Below are 24,989 nucleotides of genomic sequence, written 5' to 3'. Positions count from 1 at the left end.
CCCCACTGACGAGCTCTTGTAGCTTGTGTTTGTTGTTACGTGTCTTCAATTCAACTACAACTCACAGCAACCCTGTGAACAATAGATCTGAACCTTGCCCTGTTCTGCACCGTCCTCACCGTCTCTGACATGCTCCATTGTTACAGTCACTGTGTCAGTCCACCGTGTTGGGAATCGTCCCCCTCACTCTGAATTTCTGTTTCTCCCAGCATGTCTTTCCCAAGAACTGGCCTCTCCTGACAGCATGCCCAAAGTATGAGACCCAGTTTCATTATCCTTGCCTCAGAGGAGCACCCTAGCTGTATCTCCTCCAAGAAGACATGTTTGTTCTTTTGGCCGTTCTAATTATATTTCTTTATAGAAAAAAGAGAGGGCAGGTAGATGTTCTTGGAAAGTCTTTTCTATTTTCAGAATTAAAACTTTTTTCTTGGTTAAATTAATTTCAGCTCTCTATTTGACTGATAAGACGTGTTGTATTGGGAAGGTCTATTGTCTAGGACCTCTCCAAAGTACTAGAGATCAGTAATACCACTTTAAGGCGAAAGTGTGCCGAATGGTATTTTCAGTTGTGTCTTGTGCATCTGAATGTTGGACAGTGAATAAGGATGACAGAAGATTTGATACCTTTGAATTATGGTATTGGGGAGAGTGATGAATGAATATCCCATGGACTGCCAGAGAACAAACAAGCCTTTCTCGGAGGAAGGGTGACCAGGGTGCTCCCGAGAAACAAGGATGAGGAACCTTTGTCTCACGTACTTAGGGCATGTTGTCCAAAGGGCCTCCTCCTTGGAAAAACATCGTGCTGGGAAATGTGGAGGGTCCGAGATAGAAAGGAAGACTGTCAGCAAGATGGGCTGACAAGTGACTGGCTCAAGCATGTCTAAGTGTGTTGCTGAATAGGGAGGTGAGCTGTCCCTGTTGTCCACAGGGTTGCTGTGAGTCATAGTCAACTCAGTGACACCTGGCAACTACAACAACAACAACATCGTATGTGCCTGTGAAAGTTAGCAAATTAATAAGGAAGAATGAGTAAGAATTGATGTCTATGAATTGTGTTGGCAAAAAATATTGAGTATACCACAGAATGCCCAAAGACAGACAAGTTTGTCTTGGAGGAGGTGTACCAGAGTGCTCTTTAGCAGCAAGGGTGATTAGCTTTGGCTCACATGTATTATCAGGACCAGCCAATCCCCAGACAAGGATATCATGGTGGAAAAGTAGAGTCAGCAGAAGAGAGGAAGCCCCTCAATGTGGTAGTTTGACACAGTGATTGTAAGAGTGAGCACAGCAGACCCGTGGGGCTGGTACAGCACCCTCAGGGCTTCTTTCTGTTATACATAGGGTCACAGTTGACTTGATGGCACCTAACACTGAACAGTAACATGAACTCAGTTACAGTTATGTTCTGTTTCCTTAATAGTGATCTGAGGCATCACAGTACACATTAAGATTCTACCACAGAATTGGATGTCTTTCTTTTACACCCCATACTTACACTGTGCCATTAGTGGCTGTAGCAGTCTTTTTTTTTTTTTTTTACTTTGATTCCCATTAGTAGCAAAGAAATCCTCTTTTTTAAATTCAAACATAAATTTGGACCTCATTAATATGTGATTATTCTTCCCTTTCAGTCTTTAGACAGTTTCTTTATATTGCTAAGAACGTTATATCATGCTTATCCTTATTCTGATGGCCTCGGAGGTAGGAAGTTGAACTGTTAACCTCAAAAGGGCACCTCACTTGGCAGTTCCAATCTACTAGAAGCACAGTGGGAGAAAGGTGGGCAGTCTCAGCCTCCAGAGTCCCACTCCAAGGCCAGCTCCGAGTTAGTTCCGAATCCACGGCGTCCTCTGGCCATGTTTGAGGGGGTGCTGCACCCCACTACTTCTGACCCTATAATGAAGATGTTGGTTACTCTGCATACCTTTATTTTCTTAGAATGAGAAGAAATTTTTAGTAGGGGCATCAATCTGTAACTTTCCCGTTCTGATGTTTGCTCCACTTCCTATTTGCTTCACTTTACATATTGAGGTTTTTTTCAGCATTGTTTTATCAGCCATGACAGAATGAGGGTCAGCCAATTTGAAGCCTCGATGTGTTAAACATTAAAAGAGCTTTCATTTAGAGTGATGAATTAACTGATCTGCTTTACTTAGGCCACTGTGGCAAAGGATAAGGTGCCGGCTGTTAGAAATTGGTGTTCTTTGTTGTTGCAGCCTGACTTGGGAGTCTGCTTTTTAACTTGTAATGCATGTCAACATATGTAGTTCATATGTATTTACGTAGGTATTAATAAATTGCACACAATGTGAGACATAACTAGGATAAAACATTTATAAAATATTGTGTACCTTATATACTCCATTATGAGGACTGCTAATCTTCAAGAGGGTCTTGTTCTGCATTGCAGACCCTCTGCTTCTCCCTGCAGGAAGTCTCCCTGAGGACTGCTTCCTCCTGAAATTGTGCCTAAACTAAGTAAGTCAAGGTTTCACCACCTTTGCCTCCAAGGAGCATTTGGGTTGCGCATCCTTCAAAATAGACTTGTTTGTTGTTTTGGTAGTCCATGATATATTTAGTAATATATTACACTTGACCAGTGCCACAACCAAATGCTTTGTTTCTTTTTCAGTCTTCCTTACTCTTTGTCCATTATTAAGACGCATAGGAAGCAATTGAAAGTACCGTGGCTTAAATCGGGCACACTTCTGTCTCTACGCTGACAGTTTTGCTCTTTAGAACTTTGGGTATAAATCCTTGACAGCATGTTTCCTCAGGGCAACACAGCTTTTGATTTCTTGTCTGCTGCTACCATGGGTATTGATTGTGGGTCCATGTCAGAAATTGTCGGCACCTTAAGTCTGTTCTCCATCTATCAGGTTGCCTTTTGGTGTACTGGTGAAGAAGACCCTCAGCCAGGTAGGTTGGCACAGTGACAACCACAGCTGGAGCTGGACAGAGATAATCACAGTGCAGAATAAAGCAAAGGTCAGATCTGTTATTTACATGGTTGCTGTGAGACGCAGTGGGTTTGATAACTAATTAAAAATACCTTCAGTTTTCAAGAGAGATAGTAAGAGGAATGCAGTGGGGAAAGAAATAAGGGGAGTTTCATCGCAGGACTTGGAAACTAATTAAATAATTGGACCTTCCACTAGCATTTTCAGGATTTGCTCAAGTAGAAAGAATGAAATGCATTTGAGGTCTTAAGTTGGAAGAAAAGGTTTTCTTATAAAAAGTGAGCAAAGTGTTGAAAAGTAAACATGTGGCTAAGATTGAGTTTCAGAAGGGAAGGATTCATGCTCATTTCCTAAGGTGTATATAAAGGCTTTCCTCTTGCTGAACTTTTATATACATAGAGAAGGATGTGGTTGTTCAGTTGACTATAACTCATAGGAACCCTGTGAACAACATATCTGCACCTTACTGTATCCTGCTCCATCCTCACAGTCTTCTTATACTGAACCCCATTGTTACAGTCACTGTGTCCTTCCATCTTGCTAAGGGTCTTTTTCCTCATCCTCTGACCCTTCACCTTCCCCTTGTTCCAAGGTCCAGCCCCTCCTGAAAACATGCTCAGAGTATGTGAGACAGTGACTCACCATTAACCATCCTTGCTTAAGGTGCACCTGCTTATACTTCCTCCATGTAAGACACACCAGGCAGCCTTTTGAAGGACAGAAGGGTAAACAAGTATTCCATTGATGCCCTCAGTCACATAATAGATTAACTTTCCCAAGTGTGCTAATCAAAATCAGTCTAGTTTTTAGTTAAGCATTTTCTTCTTTAATCCTCAGAAAAATGAGATGCCTTAGTACCCTTACACAGATGCAGTAGTGGAAACGACTAATGTTAACATCATGAATTCTTGGGGTCTCCTCTTCTTAACTCTCCAGCACTGAGCAAATCTAAACTGCCTGCCACATTCCACTACTCAGTTGCCCACCCAAGATTTCTCCATTTTCCTGCTCACACAAAACCCCTGATGGCGAAGGATGTGGAAGAAGGCTTAGAGAACAGCAGCTTCTCAGACGCTATGAGAAATCAGTGAACAGCTGTGACTAGACTTGTTCCAGGGCCAGTAGCCAGTGGCAGTGGTCATTTTCTTCTAAATGTGTGATAGAGATGTGAAATCTCCCCCCTTTTTGGGGCCATCTCAGCCCTAAGCCTGTTTTTAGTGTATGACAGAGTTAGACAGGTGTGAACCCTGGTGAGGCAGTGCCTCAGCACTCGTGGTTCAGACCTGCTGGCAGCTGCTGTGCAGAGAGGTGGTGCTGCAGTCCCCTTCCATCGGGCACTTAGCCTGGAACACTGTGGGACAGCCCTCTGTCCTACACACGGGCATCAGTGACAGGGGGCCTGGTGTTGGCTGCTTTGTTTTGGTACTGGTTTTCTTTGTAACTGAAATGGAAAAGTCCTTCGATGGGTCCGTGTAAAGTATGTGAAACATTGGTGCTAGTTCTAAGACAAATGATGGTGAAATGATGTTACTGAATGTTACTCAGACATGGACAGTGCCTGTTCTTCCTGTGCTCCATTGCTCTACCTACACCTTTGAGAAGGAAAGTGTTAATTCCATTAAGAGAAAGTAGGAAGTGCAGTTAGGCTGGCGGGTAGGATGGAATGAATAATTTAGTATCTTCGGGAAATGCAAACTGCAGTAGAATTCAAGCAACTTATCAGAATTTAGATCAATATTTTTTCTACTTGATAACTATGAAGTAATAGGCAGTAGAAGGAATATGTCCACAGCACCAAGTGTTTGATGATGCGCAGGAATTAACATTGTGAAAAGGATTGGGCAGATTTTGTTGCAAACGTTTTGTTTTACACAGTAATAATGATTTGCCTGTACACTGATGATTGTTTCGAAGAAGTTGGTGACGTTTTGCCAAAATGATTGGTAATGCAATGTGGCAGTTTCTTTGCTGTCAAAAGCGCGAAAACTTCTCTAGATTTTCTTGTAAGTTTTTCTATTTCCCTAGGAGTATAGATGAAAAAGGAACATAGGATAAAACGTGGACATGAGGCTTTTTTGGGTGGTTTTTGTTTAGCTAAAAAAGATTTCAGGGCAGTTATTTACAGATAATAGTGACATATGTTTTTAAAAGCTGTTAAGCACAATATGTGATACAGTTTTTCTTCCAGTTAATTTTAGAAATTTCACATAGATGCCTGTGTTCTTACTCATTCAGTGTCATTACTGTAAATATTTTTGTGCATGCAAGTTTAATAATAGATGGGGTGGTTGGAGGGACTTGGCAAAGGTGCCATTTGCCAATCTTATTTTGCTTGTGGTTGAAAATATTGGGTGAATGTAATAGTTTTAAAACTACATTTTTAAGTCTTAAATGTTACATGATTATATTGTCTAACTAAAAAAAATACTGTGTAAGACTATACTGTGCTTACATGCGTATCCTTTAAATAGAAACTGATTTGAATCTAATTTTACTGAAACTTTTTCGTAGTATAAATTGTATTATTTAAGGAATACAGGGTTTTTGTTGTTTTTTTTTTTTTTAGGAGGCAGAGTGAATAAAAATACTCTTTTGTTTGCACTGATGTGATTCTTTTTAACCTAGTATATTTTTTAACCTATTTATTAACTTTTATTTGTTGTTGTAGTTAATGTCAATTTAAAAAAGAAAATTTACCAGTATTTGGAAAAATTTTCTTGTGATTTTATGGAAAATTGTGACATTATAGATGTAATTAATACAATATTTTAGAACATTGTTTTTTGATTTTATATATAAATTCTTCTAGCTTTCGTAAATTACTACCTTGTCATTGAGTTTTTTCTCTCCTAAAGTGAATATACGTCATTAATACTAAAGCTAAATATTAACATAGATAACCTGAAAATTAAATTACTTTGATTTGGCCACATTTTAAATATTTTATCTTATATTTGTATATGTACATGATAAGGAAAATAAAGGAACAGAAAAATATGACTTGGAAAAAATGCAAAGCAAATGAAGATACACTCATTTGATGGTAGTGAGTGGTAACCTTTTTTTTTTGTTTCTGTAGATTCTCCTTATTAGTGAGTTTGGTTTCTTTTTCAGTCAGTTATTCCTATTAACATTAAACGTTTCTGTCCTCGCCTTCCCCTCCTTCCCCAAATACAAATGTACAAAATAAGCACTGCTGTAAAAGGGCACCTACAACAGACAGCAGCATCAGGAGTTTAGCCCTCAGTGCCATCTGTACGCTGATCCTCCCTCTCATCTCCACCTGAGAACATCTGATTATAAAACATGGATTGCGCGCTCTGACGGTGTAACTCGGAAAGCTGTTAAGCTGTACATCAATGCATCTGTCACTTATATAGAGTTTTTCTGCAAATAATACTGCATCTAACAAGCATTTCTTAAATAGCTAATGTTAAAGGCAAAATATTTTAAGTTCCAGAGCTGTCTAGGATGAGGATGTAGATAGAACAAGTGTCTAAATCCATTTTGAACATTTCCACGCACCTTTTAGTTTATGTGAAGTTCTCCAGGCGCCTCGTTATCCTTTGAAGCTTCTAACACCAAGGTGTCTGTTGCAGCCCAGAGCAAGGTTGCTGCTACCCAGGACAGCACTAATTTGCGATGTATTTTCTGTGGTAAGCAACATTATGTTTCCATTCCTTTTTTCAAGCTGTGGTACATACTGCTTGCACATTTTTGTAACTTTTGTTACCTTAGGCTGTGGTCTGATTTATGGTATTTGGGATATAGAGCAAGCTTTTATGCTGTGAGATTTGTTGTGGTTTGTGGACATGATTGATCAGTTTTTGAGTTGGGTTGTTAGTTTAGTGGGGATTAAGTTTGGATTATTATTTTAATGATTAATTCTTCTGTACCTGTCTGAGCAATTTCTATTTTTAAACTATTTTGTTTGAAAGTAAACTTTTAATTTTGAGTCTAAAGAAAGAGCGAGAAAAAAAGATCTATCTTATGTATGATGTAGGAAATGTAAATATATTTCATTTCAAGGAAGCCTCTATTTAAGTTGAATTTATTGTAGGGTGCATGCTGCAAGGTAAATGGGGACTATTTCTTGTTTTATTAGGTGAGTTTCTGATTGCCAGCTGCCTCTGCTTGAGGATAGATAACAGTGGCTTAGAGTGCATTTGGGCTTGGAGGTCTTTGGCCCCTCACCCAGTGCACAAGGTCAAACCTGTCACTCAGCCACTCCAAAGTAACTCTTGTCTAAGTTGTTAGAATTTTGTCATTGTATTGTTCCAAAACTCCTTATCTAGAAAACGGCTTTTAATTTTTTTCCTGGGGGGAGGGATGAAGGTGGTGTTGAGGGTGTGGGACACTGTGTGCCTTTACTTGCCACATTATTTTATTAAGGAACCAAAAATTAAAAACACTTTACACTGTTAGAATATTATGTAGCTAGTTCAAAATTTTATGCTCTCTCAATATATCCTATATTTTGCTTTGTAACTCAGATTTTTTTATTTTTTAGTATCTGTGTTGCTGATACTGTTTCTTATCAATAAAAATTAAGTTTTGAAATCAATGCACATTCTCAGTTTACTAGTTCAGGCAGTAAATTTCTGGTTTAGGGCTCTGAGTTTCTTCCCAAAATGTAAAAGTTTACTATAACACAATTATTGCTGAGAGCCTAGCCTGAATCTCTTTATAAATCTCTCTTTTATCTCAGTTCCACAGGATAAGGTTATAGTGTGTAAACAGTGGCTTTTAGTTCTGATTTCTCTGCACTTTTCACCTCCTCTTCCTCTTGGAGGTTCTTCCAGACCATGAATGACTATTTGTATTTGTAATTTTTAAAAAGCTTTGTTGTGAAAATGTCCTGGATGTTTTTGTGTATCTGTTACTTAAATGATTCACATTTAGAATAGCAGGGTTTATCCAATTGCAGAGAACGGATTGATTTCACCTTAATGGTGAATCTTCAGGTTGTAAAATGATGAGCTAAATATTAAGTTTCATGGATTTAATCTTTATATACCAATATTGTCAGTTAATATTTCTTTAATTGGCTTGACTTTATGTAGACAAAATAATTACTGCTTTGCAAAGTTTAGACTTGATTGCACTGAGTCATGTGTTTTTAAATAATGCACAGCAAATTGTGTATTAAAAGAGGGAAAAATAGCATGTGGGGACACAAAACACTTGAGTGGCTCTCTGAAAGGGCCAGGGTCGTGAGAATAGCACAATCCCTCACCATCCTAGAGCAGAAAGATAAAAGAGTCTGTAGCTCAACCTCATGGTGCCTGTACACCGCCACCAATAGCAAGAGGTTCTTTATTCATTGCTAACTCACAGACCCACAGTTATGGTACCAGCAATGGGATTTATTAGGGAAGGAAGTTTGAGAGTGAAGAAGGCAAAAAGAATATCTCACAATACAAGTCCAGGCTTTAGCCCAGCATTTCCAAGGCATGACTCCTCAATTAGTCCAGGCTCTGGTTTCAGTTCAGCAGTCAAATCCAAATAATCCAGCAAGGTTTGCCTCCAAGCAAAAAAGCATCTAGCAAGTTTTGTCAGCTTCTCCTTCAAGCATCAGGCAAGAACAGCAAACTCCTTTATATAATTTTATTTCAGGGCTCCTCTACCTAACATCTTGCCACAGCTTCTCCACAGCAATACCATTCTCTTCACCACTAGGCTCTTGCTCTCACCATGTTCTTGCTCACCTCTAGTCTTACTGCCCAGTGTGGGAAGCACTCTTTCTCTTATCCTAGCCCCACAGCTGATGTTGATTTGCCAGATCATGTGTCTGCAGTTAAGTTAGCTGGGGATCAGAAGCAGCTAACTGTAATGGGGGTGGGAGGACCACCAAACCAACAAATCCACTTTTGTCTAATACCACAGTGTGAAAACAAATTTATTTGTGAAATTTAAAGTGACATAAATGCTTCATTCAGCCAAGGTTTAATATTCAGGGCAAGATGGAAAAGCTATTTTTTTTGTTGTTGTTGTTGGTTTAGATATATATTTTATACATTTGGTTTAGTTATATATTTTAATCTATTGCTATAATTTCTAGTGTTTGTTGTTGTTGTTATATAGCGACCGTAGTATAAAAGCCCTAAACCCTGCTCTGTCTTGTGCCAACCTCACTGTCTCTGACACACCTACTCCCACCACCCCAATCACTGAATCGATCCATCTCATCAAGGGTCTTCCTCTCTTGCACTGTCCCTCCACCCTCCCAAACAGGATGTTCCTCTCCAAGGAACCCTCCTTGCAACATGCCCAGAGTATGTTAGACAAAGCTTCATAATCCTTGCCTCCAAGGAGCAGCACTGTTTCACTCTATCAGGTCACATTTGCAACACTTTATTAGAGGCAGAAAGTTAGTTCAGATGCTCTGCTATAGGAGAAGAGTGTACATATATTTTCCTTTCATTCAGGAGCACTTAAGATCAGTCATTGTCTTTGGCTCTAGGGTACTAGAGTAGGGAGAGAAATAAGCCCCAGCCATTGCTGATGAGTCAGTTGAAACAAGGCAGGTTGACTGACTAATTGTCCTTGGTCATTGCTTTCCCCCCATTCCAAAAAAGGGCTATTAATTGCCACATTTGTGTTCTGTGGGATCACAGATCACCATTTGAGAGTGTAACTTATGTGCAGTAGTAGTAGTTGTTATTTCCCAGCACACACAGTTGCAGTTGACAGCCTTGTCTGATTTTAGTTTCTGCTTTATGTTTGTGCAGCACTTTTGGTATTAATTACCAGTTTTATAATCTAGTAAAATGTTTACTAGGATGGAAAAAAATGTAACTGTGTACCTGAAGTTTAGAAATTAATGGGAACTTTTAATTTCGTGCTTATGGTGTAGCTACATTATTATTTTTCAAATGCATAGAATGTTAATGGGCTCATTATTGTCAGTACTTTGACAGTATTGGTGAAGGAGAAACAAAGCAACTGGGTTAAATGTGGATGTGAGAAAATAAGAAGTCCTTTGCTCCATCTAAAAAAATAGTTATGGAAAAACATATACCCTATAACCACAAAGAACCACATAGGAAACAGTGATGAGAGTTCTTCTTGGATAGAAATTTCTCCCATTTTGAAAGGATACTTTTTTTAAATTAAATTTTATTAATTTTAATGAACATTTACAGAGATTTTGGGTTTCCATTCATTCATTGTTGCACTTGAAAGGATACTTGAAGGTTTCTTTTCAGCTGAATGAATAAAACTGTAGTAGTTTTTTTTATAAGGATAAGTTCCCACAAAATAGTAACTCATATTAAAAAAAACCTTTCATTAAACAGATTTGCTAAATAAGGTACTAGCTTTTAAAGAAAAATTCAAAGATGTTTTAAGGTTAGTTGATATTTTAAAAATATTTTTTAAAAGTTAATTTATTTTCAAAAGCAGTAATTCCATAGAGCAAATATACAGACTAAGAATTATTGTCATATCTTAGAAACTCTCCAGAAAATAAATTTAACTTACGAAGGGCATATGTGAGGCAGAAATTGACCAGTTATCTTCAGTCAACATCTGTAATGGTCCTGGTACATAGTTAATGACGTTAGTGATGTCTTCAGGAAGCATTTCTCTGTCCCCCTTTTATCCCTTTCCCCAGTGAACAACTAGTAATGACCAACTTTTAGTATTATTTGAAGGTTTTGATCTTTGGTCTGTTAGAGGGATTTTTTTAGTTACTGAATGATACCTTTTTCCTCATTTGTGTGTGTGTGTTTGTGTGTGAGTTAATATCAAACTTTACTAAGTTAAGAATAAAATTGTTGAATAAAATAAGTATAGTCAAGTTAGAATTTTTAACCATCTTTTCTGTGTTTAAAGCTTTCACTGATTTAGTTGGAGAAGTTTGTAGTTAATATTCTCATTGAGACAGTGCCTGTTTGAGACATGACGATTATGGTCTTGATAGATGAAATAGTTAGATTACATTTTCTTTGAGATAGATGCTAAATAAAAAGTAGCTTACATCCAATTAGATATTTAAATGACAGGAGGTTTTAATTTGAAAACCGAAAGAAGTTTTGTTTTCTAAAATTGTAAGACCAGCATGGGTTTATGTGTTGCCCATGCTAAATGCTAGTGTTTTTAAAATAAGTACAACTTGAATACATACAGTATTTTCTCCTATTTTACATTTTTTAAATTTGTTCCCTTCTTCTTATTAGAAGACGTATCTTTCCTCTGTAAAGTATATTAGTGTATGATTTTAAATGACAGTCTGTATTTGCCTCATTTTTCCCTCGGCAAAAAAAACCTCAATTCTCCTTACTTGACAAGTTTTTATACACACACACACACACACACACACACACACACATATATTTATATATTTTTTTATATATATAAATGCAAATGGGTGTATTCAAGTTAGAAATTTTTTTCATCCTGTTTTGAAGTTTATTCTTTGGGGCTAATGTTTTGGTTTTTTAAAAAAAATTTATTTGGTTACATGAAATAGATTCCTAGGAAATCTAATGAAATATATTACTACATTTATAATTTAGTTTGTCTTTAGAGGATACATTAAATAATAAAAATATTGTAAAGAGTTGAGGAAAAATGATTTGAGTACAGATCAGATGATTTCTAATTTTCTACCATTAAGGTCAGCAGTACTGTATTACTTTCTAATGAATTTCCCTCTTCTAGTTGTAAAGTTCCCCCAACTCATATAGATATTTTGTACTGTTTTCTTCTATAATATGATAAAAAAAATTGTGTTAATATATAGCATTTATTTATTATTCTTATCCTAATGGTATGGAGTACTCCTTACAAATACCTTTTAGGGGAATTTATTGGCACATCTGAATTCAGAGCTATGTGCAATATATATCACTACTCTTTTTCTTAATTTCCATGTTTGAATTAAACCTTATGTTGATAGATTTAGTCAGTGAAGTTAGTCTGTTAACATTATTATTATTGAGACATTCTTGTCCAAGAGTAGACAATTAATGCCATTTCTTTACTTTTGTTTGTAGGGTTAGAGTCCTGGGTTATTTTATTTAAACTTTAGAAATTGTTTACTGGGTCTGATATTTATTGGTCTCATTTTTATTAGGTTTAGTATTTTTTTTATTTCATTTTATGACACTTAATTCTTACAACTAGTATTGTTACTATTTAGGATTTAGTTATATCCTCTCAGGATGTTGTTAATGGGTTGGGTTGTATGATTACATGGCACTTTGCAGAACCATATTGAAATGAATGCAGATATTTTCCTTCTTTATTACGATTACTTTTGTGGCAATAAAAAGTCAGCCAAGTAGGTTAATTATTACTAAGAAGTTCAGTAAATGTTTATTTTCACCAGTTCTGGAATATGACAGAGCATTAAACAGAAATTGTAGCTTAAACTGGACAAGTTTGATAAATGCATTAGCATCCTTCAGTCTAGTATTAAGGTTCTCATGCTTTCTCTCTCCTGTTTTTCATTTCCAGTGTTCTATTTAGGTGAGTTTTTGAATTCTGATTCTCCATTTAAGTTTTCCTTCTCCACTTCATGAATAATTGCCCCAAAGAGAATGTTTCATTGTCTTAGAGAATGTCAAGCTTAGGTGCCTCTCTGATGCTCATTGAACACTTGTTTTACCCAAGCTCTTCATATATAAATGTTTCTTTTTTCCTTTATTGTTGATGTTTGCCCATTTGTTTCAAGTAAGCCTTCTGGAGATGATGTGCAGTCTTTCATTTGCTGTGTGTTACGTAAAGCTTATATTTTATTTTGCTAGACCAAAAGAAGATACATTTGTAAATATGTGGTAGTTTTATGTTATTCTCATGGGTTTACCTCCTCTGCTCAGCTGAATATGGAGCTGATGTTCACCTGTTACGTTTTCCTCCTTTTATAGGGCCAACATTGCCTAGACAAAATTCACAACTACCTGCCCAGGTGCAAAATGGCCCATCCCAGGAAGAATTGGAAATTCAGAGAAGGTGAGTCTATGTTACTGTTTACACCTTGTCTGTTTACTGCACATGATGAAAGTATGAAAATGCATCTATTGAGTATAGATTTGAAAGTCTCCATTACAAGCGAGCAAATATTGTTACTTCATGCAATATTAACATTAATGTCTGCTTTTTGTGTGAACAGGACACTGTTAAATTGAAACTATTTTGAATGCACTTTCTAGTCTACATACAAAAAAAAAAATAGTCTTTATATGTCAAGGAGTTTTCTTTTTCTATTGATGCTGCTGACTGCCATCCAGTTTATTCTGACTTCTTTCCTGCTGTGGGATGTAGAGTACAGCTGCCTTCCACACAGTGGTCTTCTTTGGGAAGTGACAAGCCTATTTTCTGAGGAACTTCTGGTGGGTTCAAACCATCAGACTCTTGATTGTGTCAAACTGGAATTAGAACTGGCTCATAGCTAACCTTTCACCAGGTTTTCAGCAGCCATAAATCCGATGGGAGGAGATTGCCTCTCTCTCTCTCATGGAGTGACTGGTGGATACGAACCACATGCTTTTAGGTTTGCAGCGTAACTCCTTTACCACTAAGCCCTCAGAGCTCCCTAGTCATAAATGACTCTGCATCCTATATGATTTCAGGTGGTTAGTTTAACTGGTAAGTTGAGATAGTCATGTCTGGTGCTGGTTTCATACCATGCCCACTGACATCAAGTAAGCCCCCGACGTGACCACTATCCACCAGATTTCCAGGAGGACTTTTTGAGATAATGAGAGGATACTGCCCGTCTTGGTCCCCCAAAATCATTGGTGGATTCTGAAGTTTGAGTTGACTAAATGAATACTATTATCTTGACCATTTCATTGCCGTTTAGAAATATACTTGAAATGATAGTAAAATTCATTTAGGGCTTAATGTGCTTAGCTCGTGACCTAGAGCTTCCAAAGAAATGCCTGGCAATCTCCTTGTAAAAATAATCAGCATTGAAAACCCTGAGGATTGCGGTTCTAATCTCAGACCTGCCAGCATTTACTTGATGGTGACTCCTCATCGTCGTTTTCCTGAATTACTGAAGAAATTTTTTTAAATGCAAAACCATTTTATAAAATTCAGATACACTCAATACTTAGAATTGAACAAGTTAAATTAATATTATTACTAGATGCCCCCTCCCTTTTTAAAACAAAAGGATAACTTTTTGATGTTAGTTGTTAGTTTGCATCTCCTTAGGTGGACCGTTGTGGAGATGAACCCTTCCTGTTGAGAAGCATTTGCTCCATAGCTAGCCAGCAATTTTCTAAGCATTTTTTCATGAGCTTTGATTTGGATCTCACATTTGAAAGCATTCTTTGTTTTTCTTTTCTGTGCTTCATTTTGATATATGCGTGAAGTTCTCTTGACAGGGAGTTGGAAGAACCTCTTGCTATGATTCAGTCTCAGCTGCTTTAGAGAATAACTACTTAGCCCCAGGGCACAGGGAATCCTGGAATTTTCTCTCAAAATAAATTTTGGTGAAGAGCCTGTGTATTCAGTTAATTTGCTTGAGTTAGTCACCAAATAAGATAGATAATCCAGCTAAGTCTTTTGAGTGACACTCTAACAGATACAAGTAAATTTTTCTGTAGGTAGAAATGAGTTTAAATGCTATAATCATTTTGGTTTCATGTTGACAGTTGAAACATACCAGAGTTAGAAATGATAATGATTCTAACACAGCATGTACACACACTCCATAAAGCGTAAAAGTAATTAATAAAAGAGGGATCATTGTATTAGTGAGAGTAATAGATTTATAGGTAACAGAAAGAAATACAGAGAACCGAAGAATAAGAGTATCTGGCAGGCAGTCTCCTCCCGTGAGATTTACAGCCTCTGAGAGCCTGCTGGAGGGTCAGGTAGTTGTGGGTGAGATCAGGGTACAGAACAGCAGTAGAGTGAGCACGCAGATGATTGCTGGCATCAAGGCTAGAGGCCACCAGCTCCACTCAGCTCATTTCCTTCAAATTGGAACCTACTCACAGCCGACCTCCCACTAGATTTCCAAGACTGTGAGTGGTTTGGGAGGAGATTGCCCATCTTTCTAGATTTTTTTTTAAAATTTTTATTAATTTTAATGAAAGTTTACAGAGACTTACGGTTTCCAGTCATTCGTTGTTGCACTTTTCTCCCTACCCACCCTCTTCTCCCCAATTCACTCTTCTCCTTGTAAAGGAAAGACTCTTTCATTGTTATACAATCCCTCCCCCTTCCCCAAGTCCACTGCACTATGCAGCCTTCATTCTGGACTTCTGTAATAACAAGAATACCCATTCATATGTCTCCCTCCCTCGATTTGAACTGCCAACAGGTATGGTCTTTGGGTTAGCGGAACAATTGGGCCACCAGAACTCCCTCTGAAAGATAAAGAACAAAAAAGTGACATCATTTGGCCTACTGCTGCCTAATTAGAGATGCACAGCCGCTGCACAGAGTTTGCCAGGAACTCTTGTTACCTGTCTTCTTCTGGTTGGAACCAGCACCTAGTTGACCCGCCCAAGGTTTTCAGAGGCAGAAAATCACCTGCAGGAGATTGCCCATCTTTTCCCCACAGAGCAGCTGGTGGGTTAGAACTCTGTGCCTTTGTGTTGACAGCACAACTTCCTAACCACTACGCCACTAGTGCTCCCTATAATTAAAAAAGTAGGTATTTGTTGCCTATGACTCACAGTGACCCTATATAGAATAGCTTTGGACCCTGCCCTATCCTGAGCCAATCTCATTGTCTCCTACAAACCTACTCTGATTTTTCCAGTCACGTGTCATCCGGGCTCTTCCTCTCTTGTGCTGTCCCTCCACCCTTCCAAGCATGATGTCCTTCTCCAAGGACTGTTTCTTCCTGGCCATGTGCCCAAAGTGTGAGAGACAGAGCTTCAAAATTGTTGCCTTCAAGGAGTAGCTTGGTTTCACCCTATCCAGGATACACTTACTTGTTTCTTTGAGGTCTGTGGTATTGAACAAGGACTCTTCTCCAGCACCACAACTCAAAGGCATCTATTCTTCTGTCATCCTTAGTTATTATTGTCCAGCTCTCTGAAGCATCACAAGTAATTGCGAAGACCATGGCCTGGATCAGGCGCAACTAGCCTCTAGGCTGACATTGTTGTATCTTCAGTACCCTAGAGAGATCTCTGACAGCAGATTTTCCTAGTTTTTTTCTTAGAAACATAAAATTTTAGTTGTGATTTTAATGAATATTTACAGAGAAGTTAGATTTTCATTCATTCATTCTTGCACGTTGTACCCCCTCTCCCTCCCTTCCCACTCTCCCAGTTCGCCTTTTTAAAAAAAAAAAAAATTCATTCATTGTTGCACAATTACCTACCTTCCACCCTATGTCCTCCTTGACTACTAGTGCCAAGGGTGTTGATTTCAGAACCAAGCAAGCAGTAATTTTCAACAATCTCAATCTCTTTTTTCCATCTAGCATGATGTTGCCATTTGGCCTAGTGGTGAGAATCTTTGTTTTCTTGATGTTGAGCTTCAATCCATTTTGAAGGCTGCAGTCCTTGACCTCTAGCAGATGCCTCTGGTCCTCCTCAGTTTCAGCAAGTAAGACTGTGCCATCTGCATATGTGGGTTGTTGATGAGTCTTCCTCAAATCCTGATGCCTCATCCCTCCTCATAAAGTACAACCTCTTGGATAATCTTGATTGAAAAGTTATGGAAATCACTCCTTTCTTGCTTTTGGACCATGCAATGTGTTCCTGCTTTGTTCTGACGATTGCCTTCATGTATAGGCTTCACATAGGTACAATTAAGTGTTCTGGGATTCCCATTCTTATCAAAGTTAGCCATAATTTGTTGTGATCCACGCAGTCAATGAAAAATAGACAGACATTTGTCTAGTACTCTATGCTTTCAGCTAAGATTCATATAATGTTCACTATATGTCTTTAGTGCCATGGCCTCCTTTAAACCCAGCTTGCACATCTGGTACTTCTCACTTGATGTGCTGTTTTAGTCGTTATTGGTTAATCTTCAGCTGGATCTTGTTTGTATGCATATTAGTGATACTGTTTGGTAATTAACACACTCTATCAAGTCACCTCTTTTCTGGATCCTTACAGTTAGTTGGCCAGGTAGTTGTCCTCTGGATTTCTTGGCACAACTGGATGAGTGTGTCCAGGGCAGCATCTGTTTGTTGAAATATGTCAGTTGGTATGCTATCAATTCTTGGGGCTTTATTTTTTGCCAGTTCCTTCAAATCAGCTCAGTCTTTCTCCTTCATCACCATTGCCTCTTGATCGTCTGTATTTTTTTTTTATTAAATTCTTCTGTAACAGCCACTTCTTTTTGATACGTTGACTCTGTTTACGCCTGTCTTCTTTTGATGCTTCCTGGGTCATTCAGCATTCTGCTCTCAGCATCCTTGAGTATTGCAACTCGAGGCTTAAACTTCTTCTTCAGTTCTTTCAGCTTAAGATATGTCAAGCCAGTTCGCCCCTTTTGATTTTTTGATTCTTGCTCTTTGCATATTTTATTATAATATTTTGCTTTAGCTTCCTGAGCTGCATTTGGAAATCTTCTGTTTAGTTCTTTAACTTCTTGGTTTTTCACTTTGTTTTGACTTCTTGATGCTCTAGTGCAATATTCAGATATTAAGTATGGTTTTAATAATTTTTATAAAAAATGGACCTCTTTTAGTTTATTTCTCCTGTTAGTGTACTAACCAAGCAGTGCTCATCTGAATTAGATTTTTCTGTTTGTAACGAAAACTTCTGGTAGATTTGAGAGTTTGAATACTCATTGTATGTGGGTTTGATCAATATTTGTGAATTTTTCTACTCAATATTTATTAATATCCTATGCAGTGAGGTACTTCTAGGTGTTCATAGTGCACACACAGCAATAAGAAACTCGGTTCTTCCTTGCTGATTGAAAATTCCAGGAGACTTTCTAGACTGTTTTATGTTGACAGTTACTTATACTAGTATATTTAGTTATTAGAGTATGAAATCTCAGTTTCTAAGATAGAATTTTGTCCACAGCCCTGCATTAGACACTTTTCTCCCTTAGACAAATCTCACACAAGGCAATGCTGTGTCTCCCCTACTCCTGGTTTCATAGCCACCCCTTCTCAGTCCCGTGCGGCAGGCTTGGCACTGTGTAACCTGCCCGGTTTCCTCCTTGCATCCTTCAGCTACTGCTTGCCTCCCTGTTGGTATTCTTACTGCTGGAGCTGCTCTGTTCTGACCCTTTTCCAAGCCTTTTTCCTCCCTCATGCTATTGTACTTAGCTATCTGGCATTTGGTTTTTGTTTTGTTTTTTATTTTTCTTTCTCTTTGTAGGAAATATATTCTTTGAAAAGCTGATGATTTGGTTGCATGTTTTTATTTTAACACTTGAATTTTGTGTTGATGGTTTTTAAATCTGTATCTCCAGCTCTGATCTTCTACTTTTGATCCAGACCCATGTTTCCACCTAAATAGAGCTGTCTGTGGCCTCTTTTGAGTGTGTGATGAAAGCAGTAGACCACCACCCACTTTATACCTCACAGCCTTCAATTGCATGTATGCACAAGCATACAAACATTGACATATTATTCTGATGGATTAAAAATCCCCTCGAACTTTCAGTAATGGATCCTTGGTGAATGTCTTACTTTGGAACTCAGTTTATATCGTCAATGTTTCTTCCCATAACTTCACCTTAGAAGCTTTAATTATCTTCATTCACACTGTCTGTTCAAGTATACCGTGCACATTTTCTCTCCCTGAAAGCCTTCTGGATTTCATCCTCTGACTGCTTTCTCCAGTATTTACTTTCCCATGTGCATTTCATTGCTTCAGTTCCTGCACTGGTTTTTCTATGTTTAGCACAAACTTGTTTTTGGTTTTGCTTTTGGCACAGGAAATCACAAACCATATATAAGAGCATAAATGAGGCATGGGGCTGGTATCTCCTTTTCCCTGATTTATCACTATTAATCATTTCTACTTAGTACACTTTTGGTGGCTCTAGGTAATACTAATATGTTCCTGTTTCTTAATGCTGCTGTGTGCTCTGAGGTGGATCCCTGAGATGCCCCTTGTGAGACAGAGCTTCATCTCCTGCCGTATTCCTGGCTTTCTTCAGGCTTCCTGGGCTCCAATGCGGCTCACTAGGTCTTTTCTCATAAAGAGTTGGTGGTAGGTTCAAACCACACACCTTTGATGTTAGCGGCTGAGCATTTAGCCAGTACACCACTAGGGCTTTAGTTAGTAACTTCACCATGAAAAAAAACCAAGAAATTCTTCCCCTTTTATGTCAGTTATGAATAGCTGTTGTGTGTAGTTGTGCTGTTGGTTTCTTTTCCTGACTTAAACACATGGTAGTTATGTTTACTTCATACTAAATATCTTGCTTTTCCGCTCGTTGCCACTGAGGTAGACCAGACCCTAACTGGTGCTCCATTGGGTTTTGCAGAGGAGGAGTAACCCGTCTTTCCCCGAGAGAGCAGCTGGTAGGTTTAAATGGCAACTCCTTACTCACAGGGCACCAAGGTGAGTTGAGATGGTATCTCCCTTGCTGTTGAATGTTTTAGGAGAATTCCTTTTGCACCTCCCTATTCTTCTTTGAACGGAGCTTTGGTGGCTTAGTGGTAAGGAATTGTGCAATGCAAAGGTAAGTGGTTCCAGTCCACCAGCATGGGCAAAAGATGGACAGCCTCCTACCAAACCATTTACAGCCTCTGAAAATCCCCTGGAGGGTCAGCTGTTAAGTCTGTTCCAAATCAATGACACATGATGACAACATGTCTTTCTGATTGAACTTGGGTGACATGGTGTATTTTGTGTTACACTGCTAACTAAAAGGCCAGCAGTTCGAATCCCCCAGTGCACTGCTCCATAGAAGGAAGATGGACAGTTACCTCCTATAAAGATACATGGCGGTGGGAAGCTACAGGCAGTGTGCTTTGGAACTGAATCGCGTGAGCAGCAGTGATGGGCGAGTTATGAATCTTCTCTAGAGCCCTGTTGGCACAGTGAGAGATAACTGACCTACTCACTGAAGGTCGGCAGTTCAAACTCATCCCCTGATCCGTGGGCAATAGATTTGACCACCTGCTGCTGTAAAGCATTGCCTCCTAAGTCTTCCTGTAGGACAGCTCAGAGTGGACTGGATGGCAGGAAGTTCCGATTGTTAGCTAGTTCGGGTTTGTTTGTTTGTTTTTAATGTCCCCTCTACCATTCCATTCCATCACATGGTTTTATTTTCAAGGTTTATATATTTGTAATCCTGTTGTAACTCCCATTAAATTTGTTACAGGTTAGTTTTCTTTTCCTCTTTTCTAGAATGCTTCTAAACCTCATTGTTGACCACAAAAGTCTTGAAACATTACTGTTACTCTCATAAACAACAAAGATGGGGCTGAATAAGTTCCCTCTCCTTTCCCTTGATCTGTAATCAGTGAGGTTTTTCTTATTAGATTTTTTATTGTTGGATGACTTTTTTACTTCTGTCACTCGCTCTTTCTTTTCTTTTCTTTGAAGCTCGCTGGAATCTTTCTCTCTTTCTCCTTTCTTCTGCTCTGTCTTCTGGGCATTTTTCTTCAGTTTTTGTTCTAGGTCAGCACTGTTCAGGAGACATATACACTGTGTAAATAACAACAAAGATTGATAACAGCTTTATTGTTATAAAGGGGCTGGGTCAGTGGCCTTGGTGGCATAATTGATACATCACCTTCAGTGTTGATCTGGTAATCTTAAGGTCAAAGGTTCATCTCCACCAGCAGGAAAAGATGGACAGTGCCCTAGAAGCCCCTGAATGGTCACCAGCTCAGTGACACTGGTGGTAGAAAAAAGTAAAAATACGTGAGAAGAGATAAAATGTATTTGAGTAAGGTATTTTATTTAACCGAGTATATGTAAAATATTATCACTTCATCGTGAAATCAATATAAAATTATTACTAAGTTATTTTTCCTTCCCAGCCATTGACATTTTGTGTATATTTTATAATTAAAGACATTTCTTTTCAGACCAGGATCATTTCAAGTACTCAGTAGCCACATGGCTAATTAGACAGCATGGCAGTAAATCTCTTACTGAGGATGTAATTTTAATCTTTTCTTGTTTTGTAATTATTCCTCTTTTATAACAATCCATTCCAAATCTATGACTGCTTTTTAAGTCTCTTATTTCTCATTCTTTACTTGAATTGTCTCCCTCCTATAGAGCTAGGCATTCTGTTTATTTCTCTTAATTGGTTTTCCATAAATATCTGGCTGGATAATGCCAGTCCTTGCACGGTGGGGGTTTGGTCTCTGCTGCTCCAGGCTCTCGCTGACTGGGGAGGGCTGAGTCTCCATCCGTGTTCCTGCACAGAGCAGGGTGACTGACCCCCTTGGCTTTAGAGCACGTTGGTAGGGAGCAAGCAGACCTCCCCCTCAAGCCAAACCTCCCTCTAGGGGATTAGTCTTGACTCATGGTGACTGAACATGTTCCTCAAAAGAGACTGCCCACCACTCTGCTGTGGAGCAGCTGTACCATTAAAAGTGTTGGTGCTTTGACTGGAAGGGACATCATACTTGGAAAGAGGAAGACCCCAAACGAGATGGTTGACACAGTAACCATGGCAGTGGGCTCACATTTATCCGATGATGTGGGTGGCACAGGATAGGGCAAGGCTCAGATCTGTTATGTACAGGGTCACTGTGAGTTGTATGCAATCCTATGGCACCTAACAGCTTCAGCTGTTTTATTCAGTTTTTATAAAAATTGTCTTCTGTGGTAAATACCATTTCATCTGTCCGTGTAGTGTTGAGGAGTGGATGACCAGTGGATCATTCCTCAAAGTGTTCAGTGATGGACTATGGGTACCCCATTGTTCAGTTCAGTTACTTCTTTTTTGAGCCTCTGCTGTTTTCCAAACACTGTTTTAAGTGTGTACAGGAGGGTTAGATCATGAGGTGCACGAGAACCCTCACCTTTGGCTGCTTGCATTTCCTTGGGGAAAGGCCCAGGGCTGGGGGTGGGGTGAACATGGCAGCCTTCAGTCTGGTGAAAAGCAGAGCCCATGGGTGGCTCAGATGGCTGAGTACCCAACAGCAGACAGAGGAGTCGGGGCTGGTAGTCATCCAAAGGCCTTGGGAGTACTGAGGGGCTACAGCCTCGAAGGCCTGCGTTCCTGGGGTTGCCAGGAGTGGGATGACTGGGCAGCAACTCTCAACTTCCAGTGGAGGACAAGGTGCTAAGTGGGGGAAGATAGAGAAGCGGGGATTATACAGTTTTCAAGTAGTTAGTTGGTGGGATGGGTCTTGAGTGGAGGTAGGTGGTATTTGAGTTAAACTTGGTAGGAAAGGAAGGAACTGGGACACGGGTCCGGGCGTGTGACGGCTCTGAAGCAGCTTGTTCTCGTGGGTACAGGGGAAGCATGGAGCGCCACCAGAGGAGCAGCAGGTGGAGGTGAGGGCCCAGGTCGCCGGACATCTGCAGCGAGACCTTGGAGGTGCTGTGAAGAGCTCACTTTTCTTTTTAAAGAAATGAGACTCCATCTGGGGCTTGAATGTAGGAGTGGCGTCACTTAACCTTTACAAAGATTCGGCCTGACTGTTCTCATTTAAAGTAGTAGGATTGCTGTTGGCAGAGATGAGACAGAATATGGGGGAGTAGGCTCTACAGAGGCTGCCGTGTGGGGGTGCTGTACTTTATGACCTGCCAGTGGAGAGCTGAGACTGTCCAAGAGAAACGCTGCTTCTGGAGGTGAAGGCTCAAGGCCTGGAAGACTAAAAACCCGATTCCTCTCGTACTTTTTCTTTCAAAAATTAGAGTACTTATGACCACTTATTTACTACTTTGTGATAGGTAGCTCTGGTGGCCTAGTGGAAAGAACCGGTGCTGCAATCCCAAAGACACATAGTTCAAATCTACCAGCGGGTGGGCATTCTCCTCTCTCATGTAATTAACTACCTTTGAAAACCCATCGGCGGGGTGTGTGTGTGTGTGTGTGAGCCGTGGGTCATTTCCTATTCAAAGGTACACAACAACAGTAGGTTAATATTCACTTTAATGTTTTTTTTTTCTTTTCAGGAATTCCAGTAGAATTTTGGGGTCAGGATAGTTTGATAGCTAACCCGAACAAGAGCTCAGACATCCTGCTCTATTACTCCCCTGCTGGTGGCCTACTGATGAGAAGTTTTACTGTAGTTCCAAAGGCATGTGGTTCAAATCCACTATCTACTTCATGACAGAAGGATGGGTAATCTCCTCCTGTGTGGTTAACTGCCTCTGAAAACCTGCTAGAAGGTCAGTTATGGGTTGGTTCCAGCTCAGCAGTAACACTGCAGCAACAGCAGCAACAACATCCCTAATGGCCTGGCATTAAGCATCCTGCAGCTGTATCTCTGTCTTTTTTGTCTTTATACGTAGCCCTCATTTTGTCCTCTGAGGTTTTGTAGGTAGTATTTACCTCTTCCAACATGCTTTTCTTTATAATTCTTTGTATCCTTTTCTGTAAACTCTTCTGCAGGCATTTGAATGTTTTTCTTTTTCTGAGCTATAACCGAATCACTGAGCTGCAATCCCAAAGGCATGCATTTGAATCCACCAGCTACTCTGCAGGAGAAGGGTGGACAGTCTCTGAGGTGATTGATTCACTGCCTAGGAAAACCCTCTAGGGAGGGTCGGCTCTGACGCGGTTCCAATTTGACAACATACAACAATAAAAGTAAAAGAACAAGTTATTTGAGAGTAAAGACATAACATTTTTAAGCCAGGCGTTTCTGACTTTTATATTATTAGGTGCATTGTTTGGGTGTGGTATTTAGGCATTAGGCTTGCCCTGAAGCCTTGTGTCCAGCTGATCAAATTGGCCTCAGTCTGCTGTGCTCGAGCCCATTGTTGCAGTCTCCTTACCGGTCCATTGTGGGACCTCCTCTCCTTCCCTGACCCTCCATCGTTCCAGGCATGATGTCCTTCTCCAAGTATGAGAGAAGTGAAGCATGCTGGCTCCACTTCCTCCAGGGGAGCTTTTTGTTACGTCCCATTCGTAAGGCTTTATATGCCAAGCTGAAAAATTGCTTTTCACAACTGTTCCCTGAATTTGTCATACACTAAAACAGCATTGTCTGGTCTTTTGCCACTTACGTAATTTCAAATTACAGGCATATAACCTCCATCCCATGCAGCCTCTTTTTACCTATGATTAAATTATACTTTAAAAAACATGCTATGAAGCCCCAAAATACAATAATACAAATCTTACATAGACACTTAGAACTTGTGTTCACATTAACACAGATTGCAGCAGTGCATGCTGGGATTCAGCTTTGTAGGTTAGAAGACACAGTGGCAGAGGGCTGTATAGCAGTCTTATGAAAAGTAGGATTTCCAAATAGAAGCAGTTTCCCAAAAGTACTCCATAGTTTTTTGCTTTCATAGTTTTTCGCAGTTCATAGTTTTCATAGTTTTTTGGTATAAAAATACTTTTATTTTACTTTTTTTTTTGAGACAGAATAAACACTTTTAGCTGGCTTTAATTCCATAAATGGAATAATTTTGTGCTTTTTATAGTGACTGACTATTACAGAAAAGTGTCATAAAAAGTTGATTTGTGGGGGGAGGGCTGGGGGGAGAGAAGTGCAGCAATGAATGAATGGAAATCCAAAATCTCTGTAAATGCTCATTAAAATTATTTTTAAAAATTTAAAAAAGTTTATTTGTATTACAACATTAACCTATATGATTCTGCATCATGCTTGGGAGGGTGGAGGGACAGCCCAACAGAGGAAGGACCTGGATGAGATGGGTTGACTCAGTGACTGGAGTAAATAAGGTTAGGTGTGTAAGGGATGATGAAGTTGGTTCAGGATACAACAGGGTTCAGAACTGTTGTACACAGGGTTGCTGTGAGCCACAAGCAACTTGACATCACATAAGAACAACAAAAGATTCTTTGGCTTAGTGATTGGGAGCTATGCTGCCAACACAAAGGCACCTGGTTGCCCTTTAGAGTAGTGAGAGAAGATCTTCACCCTGGAACCCACAGTGTCCCTTTTCAGCAGGAAGTAGCTAAGAGAATACGCCATCCCCTTTTCCTTATGAATCAGGGTGAAGTCTCTCTCAGGGAGGA

General features: G+C 39.4%; 1 protein-coding gene across 1 annotated transcript in view; it reads left to right on the top strand.

The window, feature by feature from the left end:
- The window catches only part of ENAH (enabled homolog (Drosophila)), a 132,445-nt gene that overhangs the window by 66,235 nt on the left and 41,221 nt on the right, over positions 1–24,989 (top strand). Inside the window, exon 4 of the mRNA XM_006898062.1 lies at positions 12,836–12,920. Within this exon, the coding sequence (XP_006898124.1) occupies positions 12,836–12,920 (85 nt within the window). The remainder of the gene's footprint in view (positions 1–12,835; positions 12,921–24,989) is intronic.

The sequence above is a fragment of the Elephantulus edwardii genome, unplaced genomic scaffold (assembly GCF_000299155.1).
Source record: "Elephantulus edwardii isolate Elephantulus edwardi_28Jun2011 unplaced genomic scaffold, EleEdw1.0 scaffold00218, whole genome shotgun sequence".
Classification (NCBI taxonomy): Eukaryota; Metazoa; Chordata; class Mammalia; order Macroscelidea; family Macroscelididae; genus Elephantulus; species Elephantulus edwardii.
Note: the sequence above shows the minus strand (reverse complement) of the source record. Positions and strands in the feature narration are given on the sequence as shown.